Source organism: Narcine bancroftii, chromosome 8 (genome assembly GCF_036971445.1).
Source record: "Narcine bancroftii isolate sNarBan1 chromosome 8, sNarBan1.hap1, whole genome shotgun sequence".
Taxonomy (NCBI): Eukaryota; Metazoa; Chordata; class Chondrichthyes; order Torpediniformes; family Narcinidae; genus Narcine; species Narcine bancroftii.
The window spans coordinates 130,880,221-130,893,093 of NC_091476.1; the positions used below are offsets into that span (position 1 = coordinate 130,880,221).

General features: G+C 42.9%; 1 protein-coding gene across 6 annotated transcripts in view; it reads left to right on the forward strand.

Annotated features, from left to right (window-relative positions):
* The window catches only part of dixdc1b (DIX domain containing 1b), a 117,243-nt gene that overhangs the window by 14,791 nt on the left and 89,579 nt on the right, over positions 1–12,873 (forward strand). For 2 of the 6 annotated variants that reach the window (XM_069894866.1, XM_069894867.1), the window contains exon 1: positions 11,422–11,625. The exons of 2 other annotated variants lie outside the window; for them this stretch is intronic. Coding sequence is in view for 2 of the 4 variants with exons in the window: in XM_069894863.1 (XP_069750964.1) it covers positions 11,566–11,625 (60 nt within the window). In the remaining 2 variants the exon portion in view is untranslated. Of the gene's footprint in view, positions 1–11,419; positions 11,626–12,873 lie in introns of those variants that run through there. 2 more of the 6 variants (XM_069894863.1, XM_069894865.1) reach the window with 2 other exon arrangements.

The following is a 12,873-nucleotide window of genomic DNA, read 5'->3' on the forward strand; positions in this document are numbered from 1 at the left end:
TGTCTTCAGAAAGATTCAATACAGAAAAATGTCTCAACAATCTCACAATAACTGCGATACATTCCGTTACATTTGTGGAGAGTATACACTTAAGGCTCAAAAAAGATAGCATGAAAACACTTACTAAAAAAGCGAATGAGCTCTACTTCAGGTGTAAAATTGGTGACCAAGACAACCCTGGGCTCCTCACATTGGTTGTGTATATGTGCAGTCAACCTGAGCGCTTTGCTCAGCTTTGAGAGGCTGATCGTGGCCTAAATTAACACTTGCCTAAGTAAAGATGTGGACCCATTGCAATTTTCCCATCGTCACAATCGCTTCACAGCAGATGCAATATCGCTGGCTCTCCACTCAGCTCTGGATCATCTCGAAAACAGCAATTCATATATATGGTTGCTCTTCATAGACTACAATGCTGGTCAAGAAACTACAAACTCTAGGCCTCTATACCCCCCTCTGCAACTGGAACCTTGACTTTCTCGTTGGAAGACCACAGTCAGTACGAATTGAAAACAACGTCACCTTCTCACTGATCATCAACACAGGTGCACACCAAGGATGTATGTTTAGCCCACTGCTCTATTCACTATACACCCATGACTGTGTGGAAAGGCACAATTCCAATGCCATCTACAAGTTTGCCGATGACACTACAGTTGTCAGTAGAATCACAAACGGCAATGAGGAAGCATACAGGAGGGAGATAGATCAGCTCATTGAATGGTGTAATGACAATAACCTTGCGCTCAATGACAGGAGGAAGTCAGGGGAACACAACCCAGGGAACATCTCCGAGGATCTGTCCTGGAGCCTCCACATTGATGTAATCTCAAAGATGGCTGGCCAGCGGCTATACTTTGAGGCGTCTGAGGTGTTCGGTATGTCACCAAAGATTCATAAACTTCTACAGATGTACCATAAAGACCATTCTGGCTGATTGCATCACTGCCTGGGATTGGGGCACCAACTCTCAGGACAAGAATAAACTCCAGAGGGTTGTTAACTCGGCCTGCGACATCACAGGCACCAGACTTCACTCCATCATGGACCATTCACATGAGGTGGTTTCTTAAAAAAGCCACCCTATCTTCAAAGACCCCCACCCCCTCAGGCCATGCCCTTTTCACTCTGCTACCATTGGGGAAAAGGGACAGAAGTTTAAAGATGAGCACTCAGCAGCACAAGGACATCTTCCCCGGTGCCATCAGATTCCTGAATAATCAATGAACCAAAGACACTGCCTTACTTTTGTGCTCTATTATTTTTATTATTTTATTTAATTTTTATAGTAATGTTCTAAAATGGTTATAATATGATTCTGCTGCAAAACATCACATTTTATAACTTGTTTATGACAATAAATCCTGATTTTGATTCTAAACTAATGCAATGTGTCAGCATCATTTTGCAATTAACATGCTAAATTCAATAAAAGTTAATTTACTGTTTCTCCAACTTCCAACGTGATACTGCAAATCTGAAATTATCTTTGTGTTCATCTTGAAGATGTCTATCATAATCCCTCATTTTTTTTCAGGATGCAAACCTTTTAGAAAAAAATTGTCTAGTGTTATGGGAGCTGTGGATGTATCCTGTGGGAATGTTTTCTTATCTATGACTTTTTGCAATCTTGGTTATTTTGTCTGGATAGATCAGATAGAGGCGGGCACTTTTTTCTTGAAGAAAGCAATATTATGTAATTGCTGCATCTATTTGCATCATCTGTATATTTAAAGCCTTAGTAACAGACTCGCCAAGGCAAATAGCGCCTTTGGAAGACTACACAAAAGAGTCTGGAAAAACAACCAACTGAAAAACCTCACAAAGATAAGCGTATACAGAGCCGTTGTCATACCCACACTCCTGTTCGGCTCCGAATCATGGGTCCTCTACCGGCACCACCTACGGCTCCTAGAACGCTTCCACCAGCGTTGTCTCCGCTCCATCCTCAACATCCATTGGAGCGCTCACACCCCTAACGTCGAGGTACTCGAGATGGCAGAGGTCGACAGCATCGAGTCCACGCTGCTGAAGATCCAGCTGCGCTGGATGGGTCACGTCTCCAGAATGGAGGACCATCGCCTTCCCAAGATCGTATTATATGGCGAGCTCTCCACTGGCCACTGTGACAGAGGTGCACCAAAGAAAAGGTACAAGGACTGCCTAAAGAAATCTCTTGGTGCCTGCCACATTGACCACCGCCAGTGGGCTGATAACGCCTCAAACCGTGCATCTTGGCGCCTCACAGTTTGGCGGGCAGCAGCCTCCTTTGAAGAAGACCGCAGAGCCCACCTCACTGACAAAAGGCAAAGGAGGAAAAACCCAACACCCAACCCCAACCAACCAATTTTCCCTTGCAACCGCTGCAATCGTGTCTGCCTGTCCCGCATCGGACTGGTCAGCCACAAACGAGCCTGCAGCTGACGTGGACTTTTTTACCCCCTCCATAAATCTTCGTCCGCGAAGCCAAGCCAAAGAAAAAAGAAAATCTATGCTGAGGAACATTTCTTCAATGAACCATAGAACATTGCAGGACAGTAACAACCCCTTTTGGTCCTTCTCGACTGTGACAAACCATTTTTCTGCCTAGTCCCCCTGACCTACATTTAATCCATAGTCTTCCATACTATTCCCATCCATGTACCTGTTCAAATTCTTCTTAAATGTTAAAATACAGCCTGCAATCACCACTTCAGCTCGCAGCTTGTTCCACACTCCTAGCACTCTGTATGAGGAAGTGTCCTCCTAATGTTCTCCTTAAACTTTTCCCCGTTCATCTTTAACCCATGTCTTCTGGTCTGTATCTCACCTACCCTCATTGGAAAAATCTGACCTACATTTACTCTGTCTATCCCCCTCATAATTTTAAATAGTTCTATCAAATTTCCTTTCATCCTTTGCTCCCGGGAATAAAGTCCTAACCTGTTTAACCTTTCCCTGTAACTCTGTTCCTGAAGTCCAAGCAACATCCTAGTAAATCTTTTTTTCACTCTTTCTATCTTATTGATATATTTCCTGCAGTTAGTTGACCAAAGATGCACACAATACTCCAAATTTGTCCTTCCCAGTGTATTATACAATGCTACCATAACATTCCCAACTCTATATTCATTACTTTGATTTATGCCAAAAGCTTTCTTTACAACTCTATCTACTTTTGACGCCACTTTCAGGGAATTATGTACCTGTATTCCCAGATCCCTCTGTTGTCTTGCACTCCTCAGGGCCCTACCATTTACCGTGTATGTCCTTTCTTGGATTGTCCTTCCAAAATGCAACATCTCACACTTGTCTGCATTAAGATCCATTTACCATTTTTTTAGTGCATTTTTCCAGCTTGTCCCGATCTCTCTGCAAGCTTTGAAAGCCTTCTTCACTGTCCATAACACCTCCAATCTTAGTGTCATGTGAAAACCTGCTTACTCAATGTAACACATTGTCATCCAGGTTAATGATGCTGATGACAAACAACAATAGAACCACCAGCAATGACTAAGACATACCACCAATCACAGGTCTTTAGACTAAGAAACAATCATCCACTAAGACTTTTTGGCTTCTCCCATCGAGCCATTGTCGAATCCAGTTTACCTCTTCACAATGAATACTGAGTGTCTGAACCTTCCTGACTAACCACCCATGTGAGACCTTGTAGAAGTCTTATTAAAGTCCATATAGCCAACATCCACAGGCTTTATCAACTTGCCTGGTAACTTTCTCGAAAAACTCCCATCAGATTGGTTGAACACGACCTACAATGCACAAAGCCATCTTGACTATCCCTAATCGGTCCCTGGCTATCCAAATACTTGTATATCTGATCTTTTAGAACACTTTCCATTAATTTACCTAATACTGATATCAGGCTCACTGGCCAATAATTTCCAGGGTTACTTTCGGAGTCTTTTGAACAACAAAATTACATGAGCTACCCTACAATCCTCTGGCACCACATCCATGGTTCAGGACATTTTAAGTATTTCTGCCAGAGCCCCTGCAATTTCTACACTGGCCTCCCTCAAGGTCCAAGGGAATATATTATCAGGCCTTGGGGATTTATTCACCCTTATTTGCTTGAAGACAGCAAGCACCTCTTTCTCTTTAATCTGTATAGGTTCCATGGCCTTACTGCTTGTTTTCCTTACTTCTTTCAACTCTTTGCCAATTTTCTGAGTGAACACTGATTAAAAAAAAACATTTTAAATCTCCCCCATCTATTTTGGCTCATACATAGCCAACCACTAATCTTCAAGGGGTCCAATTTTGACCCTTGCTATCATTTTGCTCTTAATATACCCGTAAAAACCCTCAGAATTTTTCTTCACATTGTCTGCAAAAGCAAACCCATGCCTTCTTTTTGCCTTTGGATTTCTTTCTTGAAATTTTTCTTGCATTTTTTTATACTCCTCAAGTACCTCATTTACTCCGTGTTGCTTATACCTGCTATACACTTCGCCCTTTTTCTGAACCAGATCCCGAATATCCCTTGAAAATCAAGATTCCCTTTGCCTATTAACTTTGCCTTTAATCCTGACAAAAAGATACAAACTCCATATTCTCAAAATTTCACCTTTGAAGGTTTTATATGGATTTCACCTTTACCTAGCAAATCCTTGCCCAGAAACATCTGATCCCAATCCATGCATTTTAGATCCTTTTTAATTTCCTTAAAATTGGCATTTTTCCAATTTAGAATATCAACATGAGGCCCAGACCTATCCATCTCCATAATTAACTTGAAACTAATGGCATTATGATCACTGCACCCAAAATATTCCCCTACACATACTTCTGTCACTTACCTGTCCTGTCACATTCCCTAATAGGAGATCCAGTATTGTACTCTCTCTAGTTGGTACCTCTCTATATTGATTTATTAAACTTTTCTGAACACATTTGCCACTCCAAGCCATCCAGCCCTTTTTCAGTATGGGAGTCCCAGTTGATATGTTGAAAGTAACAATCTTTTATCATAACCTTATGTTTCCTTCAGCTGTCTGCTTTCTCTTTACAGATTTGCTCCTCCAGTTCTCGTTGACTATTGGATGGACTATAATACAATCCCGTGAATGTGGTCAGACCTTTTCTGTTCCTCAGCTCTACCCATATGTCCTCAGTAGACACCCTCTTGTCTGTCCTGCCTGAGCATAGCTGTGATATTTTCCATGATGAGCAATTCCACTCCTTCCCCTTTCATCCCCCTTGCCCCAGCCCGTTATATCATGTTTGAAGCAACAGAATCCCAGAAGATTGATCTACTAGACCTCCTGCTCCTGAAACCAAGTTTCACTAATGGCCACGATGTCATAATTCCATGTGCCAATCTATGCTGTAAGCTAGCCTGCCTTTCTTACAATACATTTCCACTCCTCTATCTGCTCTGGCACTCTAGTTCCCATCCCCCTGCAAATTTGTTGCAACCGCCACCCCACCTGGAGCAGCACCAGCAAACATTCCCATAAGGATATTAGCCCCCCTCCAGTTAAAATGCAAACCATCTCGTCACCACAGGACCCACCTTCCCTGGAAGAGAGCCCAATGATCCAGAAACATGAAGCCCCCTCTCCTGAGACATATTAAGCTACATTGTCCTCCTATTTCTAACATCACTAGAATGTGGCACGGGTAGCATTCCTGAGATCACCATGCTGGAGGTTCTATCCTTCAATCTAGCGTCTGACTTCCTGAACTCTCCTTGCAGGACATCTTCACTCTCCATAACCACATCATTGGTCCCTACATGGACCACAAGATCTGGCTGCTTATCCTCCTTTCTGAGAATAGTGTGAAATCAATCTGAGTTGTCTGAGGGAGGCAACATACCATGTGGAATTCTCAATCTCTTCAATAGAACATCTTATCTGTCCCCATAACTATGGAATCCCATATCACTACAGCTCACCTCTTCTCCCTTTCTTCCTTAGCCACAGGTCAAGACCCCATGCCAGAGACCATATCGCTGTGCCTTGACCCTGGTCTATTGTCCCCCACCCCCTCCCCAGCAGTATCCAAAAAGGTATACTTATTATTGAGCAGAGCAGCCACAGAGGTGCCCTGCATTGACTGCCTGGTACCTTTCCTCTCCTAATTGTCACCCATCTATCCTCCTCATGCCTACTAGGTGTGATAACATCCCTGTAACTCCTGTCTATCACCCCCTCAGCCTCCCGAATTATCCAGAGTTCATCCACCTCCAGCTCCCATTTATTGGTTCATCAGGAGCTGCAGCTGGATGCACATCTTGCAGATGAAGTCATCGGGGATACTGCTGGCTTCCTTGACAACCCAGATTCTGCAAGAGGAGCATGCCCCTGACTTGGCTGCCATTTCCACTATCTATGATGAGTGGAAAAAATACATGTAAAATCTGCCCTTACCTGTGCCCACCTGCTGAATTTTTTTTTGCTCCTCGAATCTTCTTTCTTTGGCTTGGCTTCGCGGACGAAGATTTATGGAGGGGGTAAAAGTCCACGTCAGCTGCAGGCTCGTTTGTGGCTGACAAGTCCGATGCGGGACAGGCAGACACGGTTGCAGCGGCTACAGGGGAAAATTGGTTGGTTGGGGTTGGGTGTTGGGTTTTTCCTCCTTTGCCTTTTGTCAGTGAGGTGGGCTCTGCGGTCTTCTTCAAAGGAGGTTGCTGCCCGCCAAACTGTGAGGCGCCAAGATGCACGGTTTGAGGCGATATCAGCCCACTGGCGGTGGTCAATGTGGCAGGCACCAAGAGATTTCTTTAGGGAGTCCTTGTACCTTTTCTTTGGTGCACCTCTGTCACGGTGGCCAGTGGAGAGCTCGCCATATAACACGATCTTAGGAAGGCGATGGTCCTCCATTCTGGAGACGTGACCCATCCAGCGCAGCTGGATCTTCAGCAGCGTGGACTCGATGCTGTCGACCTCTGCCATCTCGAGTACTTCGACGTTAGGGATGAAAGCGCTCCTCGAATAGGGTGGCCCTTATTTACTTCATCTCCTGCGTCACCACCTCAGTAACTATTTGCCGAAGCACCTTGAGCCAAAGCCTTTCCACTCTGACTCAGTCCACTCTCTTGTTGATTGCTCCACTACTCAGTTCCTCACTTTTAAGATGATGCCTGGGTCCCATGACCTCAATTGCCCATTCACCTGTTATCTGCTGAGTCTTTCTTTTCGAGCCTTTAACTTCAACTGCTGAATTCGATTGCCCAAGATGAATGAAAATGAAAAAAAATCTGGCCAACATTTATCTCTCTACTTTTGCAATAAGATTAATTATCTGATCATCCAGTTCCTCAGTTGTTTTTAAAGCCTCACAGGGAGCACATTGGCTGCCAAATTTGACTATTCTACATTATTGATGATATTTCAAAAGAACATTTGGTTTTTGTCTATATTGCAAAGATATGAAGAATCCTTCATACATTAATACGTTTTTTCCCCTCCATATTAGTGCAGAGTTCTTGTTGCTAAATGTTTCATGCTATTATGTAGTAATATGAAGCAAATAATTATAAAGGAAAATTATTTTTATTTGATCTGCAGATGCATATTGGAAACTAAAGCAGATATAATGTTTATACAGGTTTTACGATAATGCTTTAGATAATGTTGAAATGTGTAAAAATAAGGGGTTAGAAATCCATCTTTGGTTGTTGCCACTCAAAGGAGTGGTATTGTAGAAAATTCACTGTAATGGATCTGTGGACATGGATCCCCAGATTCCTCTGCTCTTCCACACAACCAAGAATCCTGCCATTAATTTTGTACTCTGCCTTGGAGTTTGTCCTTCCAAAGATATACTTCTCCAGATTGAACTCCATCTGCCACTTCATCTCTTGACCTCTATTCTAAGTGGCATTTTTTCCTGCTTTTATGTCTGTCCATTTTTCTACCAATTTTATGCAATTCTATTAAATACATTTTGTCAAGCACACTGTGGAACAACTGACACAGCACACTTTTAGGACTACAGCCAACAATGAGTATTCTTTCTTTTACATTTATTATCCTTTTAACTACCTTGTTTTATTATTCTTACATTGTTATTCATGTATGTTATATATCTGAAATGCTGTAATAAGTAAGACTTTGTTTCATCTGTACATTTTACTTGTTTGACAATAACATTTGTTTTTCTCTATCTTGATTTAGAATGGAGAAGAATGAAGTTTATTGTCAGATAAGCTCCTTATTACCACTTAAATACCGATTTTTATCAATCATGCCATCTGTAAATATGGCAGACATCCCTTTTGTGCCTTAATTTAAATCATTTATATTAATTTATATTAACTGATCTCTGTGACACACATTACATATCAACATCCAAAAAATTACCTGTCAGCCAGCATTCTTCTATCCATGCCAAAATGTTACCTCTGTCAATAAGAGATTTAAATTTTGCAATAACCTTTAATGTGGCACCGTTTCAATCAGGTTCTGGAAATGTAAGGGATACTAAAAACAAGGAGGCACAGTTTTAAGATGAGAAGTAGGAGATTTAAAAGGGATCTGATGGATAGAGCTCCAACAGGAGGCACTCGTTGTCGACAACAAGCGCCTCCTGTTGGAGCTCTGCCCATAACAGTGGCTTGTCATTACAAACACCCTTTTTCAGCAGAGGGACAGCCTGAAGACTACCTGGATGCATCCCCGATCCAAACGCACCTCCTGGACTACGACCTGGTGCGAGAAAGAGACAAACAAGATGTGATCCACACCAGGGTCACGCCTAGCGCGGAATGCCACACTGACCACCGGCTGGTTCGCTGCAAGCTCAACCTTCACTTCAAGCCAAAGTCCAGGAACAGTAAAGCCCCCAGAAAGAGGTTCAATGTTGGAAACCTGCAGTCAGACGAAGTGAGGGGAAACTTCCAGGCAAACCTCAAAGCAAAGCTCGAGGATGCAATCCGCCTCACGGACTCGTCTCCGAAACCCTCTGGGATCAGCTGAAGACTACCATACTGCAATCCACTGAAGAGGTACTGGGCTTCTCCTCCAGGAAAAACAAGGACTGGTTCGACGAAAACAACCAGGAAATCCAGGAGCTGCTGGCAAAGAAGCGAGCTGCCCACCAGGCTCACCTTGCAAAGCCGTCCTGGCCAGAGAAGAAACAAGCCTTCTGTCGCGCATGCAGCCATCTTCAGCGCAAACTCCGGGAGATCCAAAATGAGTGGTGGACTAGCCTCGCCAAACTAACCCAGCTCAGCGCGGACATTGGCAACTTCAGGGCTTTTTACGAGGCTCTAAAGGCTGTGTACGGCCCCTCACCCCAAGTCCAAAGCCCGCTGCGCAGCTCAGACGGCAAAGTCCTCCTCAGCGACAAGATATCCATCCTCAACCGATGGTCAGAACACTTCCAATCTCTTTTCAGTGCCAACCGCTCAGTCCAAGAATCCGCCCTGCTCCAGCTCCCTCAACAGCCCCGAAGGCTAGAGCTGGATGAGGTCCTCACCGGGAAGAGACATATAAGGCAATTGAACAACTGAAAAGTGGCAAAGCAGCAGGTATGGATGGAATCCCCCCCAGAAGTCTGGAAGGCTGGCGGCAAAACTCTGCATGCCAAACTGAATGAGTTTTTCAAGCTCTGCTGGGACCAAGGAAAGCTGCCTCAGGACCTTCGTGATGCCATCATCATCACCCTGTACAAAAACAAAGGCGAGAAATCAGACTGCTCAAACTACAGGGGAATCACGCTGCTCTCCATTGCAGGCAAAATCTTCGCTAGGATTCTCCTAAATGGAATAATACCTAGTCTCGCCGAGAATCTTCTCCCAGAATCACAGTGCGGCTTTCGCGCAAACAGAGGAACAACTGACATGGTCTTTGCCCTCAGACAGCTCCAAGAAAAGTGCAGAGAACAAAACAAAGGACTCTACATCACCTTTGTTGACCTCACCAAAGCCTTCGACACCGTGAGCAGGAAAGGGCTTTGGCAAGTACTGGAGCGCCTCGGATGCCCCCCAAAGTTCCTCAACATGGTTATCCAACTGCACGAAAACCAATAAGGTCGGGTCAGATACAGCAATGAGCTCTCTGAACCCTTCTCCATTAACAATGGCATGAAGCAAGGCTGCGTTCTCGCTCCAACCCTCTTTTCAATCTTCTTCAGCATGATGCTGAAACAAGCCATGAAAGACCTCAACAATGAAGACGCTGTTTACATCCGGTACCGCACGGATGGCAGTCTCTTCAATCTGAGGCACCTGCAAGCTCACACCAAGACACAAGAGCAACTTGTCCGTGAACTATTTGCAGACGATGCCGCTTTAGTTGCCCATTCAGAGCCAGCTCTTCAGCGCTTGACGTTCTGTTTTGCGGAAACTGCCAAAATGTTTGGCCTGGAAGTCAGTCTGAAGAAAACTGAGGCCCTCCATCAGCCAGCTCCCCGCCATGACTACCAGGCCCCCCCACATCTCCATCGGGCACACAAAACTCAAAACGGTCAACCAGTTTACCTATCTCGGCTGCACCATTTCATCGGATGCAAGGATCGACAACGAGATAGGTGTAAGATCGTGTTCTATGGTGAGCTCTCCACTGGCCACCAAGACAGAGGTGCACCAAAGAAGAGGTACAAGGACTGCTTAAAGAAATCTCTTGGTGCCTGCCACATTAACCACCGCCAGTGGGCTGATATCACTTCCAACCGTGCATCTTGGCGCCTCACAGTTCGGCGGTCAGCAACCTCCTTTGAAGAAGACCGCAGGGCCCACCTCACTGACAAAAGGCAAAGGAGGAAAAACCCAACACCCAACCCCAACCAACCAATTTTCCCCTGCAACCGCTGCAACCGTGTCTGCCTCTCCCGCATCGGACTTGTCAACCACAAATGAGCCTGCAGCTGACGTGGACGTTACCCTTCCATAAATCTTCATCCGCGAAGCCAAGCCAAAGATGGATAGAGGAGAAATCAAAGATGATGATCTATTCTGCACTCTTGAATTTAGAAAGACTGTGCAATGGTCACCGCTGTCAATTCAAGGAGGTAGCGAGGTCAATAGGATTAGATCCCTTACACGGTTCCCTCACCATCTCCCATTAGCCCACTCTGCCAGCTTTGTCAGCTATGTGTATAAACTTTTTTTTTAATTTGAAAAGAGATGCCATAAAGTTAACCAAAATATTTCTTTTTACATAGTGAATTCAGATAACTTGTCCCTTTTACACTAATGATTAATTTCCTTTGTCCTCTTTGACTTTTGAAATGCAGGAATAGCAGGCAGAATTTGTTCACTTTCTGGGGTTCACTTTGTTGACTTGAGTAAGAAACTTCCCTTCTATGTTTGAGGTTGCCTTTTGAGACAAGTGCCCACCCTCTCATCCTGTGGTGAGCTGTCGGCATGACAACACGTCGTTCCTAATCATCTTCAATGTGACTGGTTGCTTGCTGAGCATGCTCAGTTGTGTTTCCCCTCTTTTACACTGTAGTCTGATACTATCACCCTGTTTAAAATGAAGATAAAGGACTGAACATACGGGATAAGAAGAAACTGCCTTTTTGTGGTCTCGTTGGATTATTTTGGAAGGCAAGATCTTCTGCAGGCGTCTTTTTTTTAAACAGGGCCTTCTTGTTACTGAACTAAATAAAATGATTCCTTGCTTAGCTAAAGGGAATATGCTGGATGTTCTGCACGAGGGGTTCACAGAGGTAAATAATACTGAAAGTATGACTGAGACATGTGATGTCCTCAAGCAAGCAGTTAATATAGCAACAGCTGCTTTTGTAAAAAACACAAGGATTTTGTCTTCAGTTGTTCAGTATATAGGGTTAAATGTTTTTGCTGCTTCAATTAAAAGGGTTTCTGGGTTTTAATGCTTTACATTGTTGCCATGTGGATTTGATTAAATGGACCATATTGTCTCATGTATTGCAACTTAGTTTTAAACCAGCTACTGTGAATAAGAGTTTTATTAGATGTTCTGTTTTTGTTGTTGTATTAATACGGAGTCTTGCGTTAATTCAACTGCTCTATTATCAGAATTTTTTGTAGTAACTAATAATTAATTTACTCAAAACAATTATTCATTTTCAAAGAAGTTATATCCACACTATAGGAGTAGTGGATGGGGGTGGGGGGAGGGGCGGTAATCAATCAAGAAATAGTACAACAAAGTCATTTTAGTTTGAGATTAATGTTTTTTTGCTGCAAATTTATCATGGGTGCAATGAACCAATCTTTAAACCAATTAAGAGAGCTACTTACATTACGCTAAGAATTGTGTTTTGTGTTGGTTGATGACGACCTCCCTATTGAAGGAGAGAAATTTTATTGTAATGGTAGTATCTAGGAGCTTTCAGGATTTTCCATAAACAGATACAAACCAGATTTTAAAAAAAATTCTTGAGCAGAATGAAGCAGTTGTCACAACCTCTATGAAGCATGGTGCATATTGTAATTTTTAGAAGACCTACATTTTAATAGTAAATTCGATACTGAATAATCCAGTAATGATTATCAATGGATGTATATAGTAAATAAAGTATAACTGATTTGTATTTGTGTAGAAGAGTCAAACTTCCTCTTAGTTACTCATAAACAGCATTCTTTGAATGAATTGACCAGCTTGATCCAAAATCTTTTTGTAAATGTTTCACATTTGATGGTGGTGAATGTCTGAGATTTGATTGAACATAATATGAAATAAAAACGTAAGATGCTGGAAACACTCAGCAGATCCGGCAGCATTTGTAGGAAGATGAGAAAGAGCTAGTTTCAAGCTGAAGACCCTTGAAATATAATTTTAATTTTTAAATATTTAATATTTAAAATAGATATAATAGATATATTTAGCATTCAGAAGAATTTGTAAAGCATGGCACAGAAATCATAACTTCTAAAATTAAATATATTAAATCCTTGCAAAGTGAAGAAAAAAACTTTATAACATCTTTTAA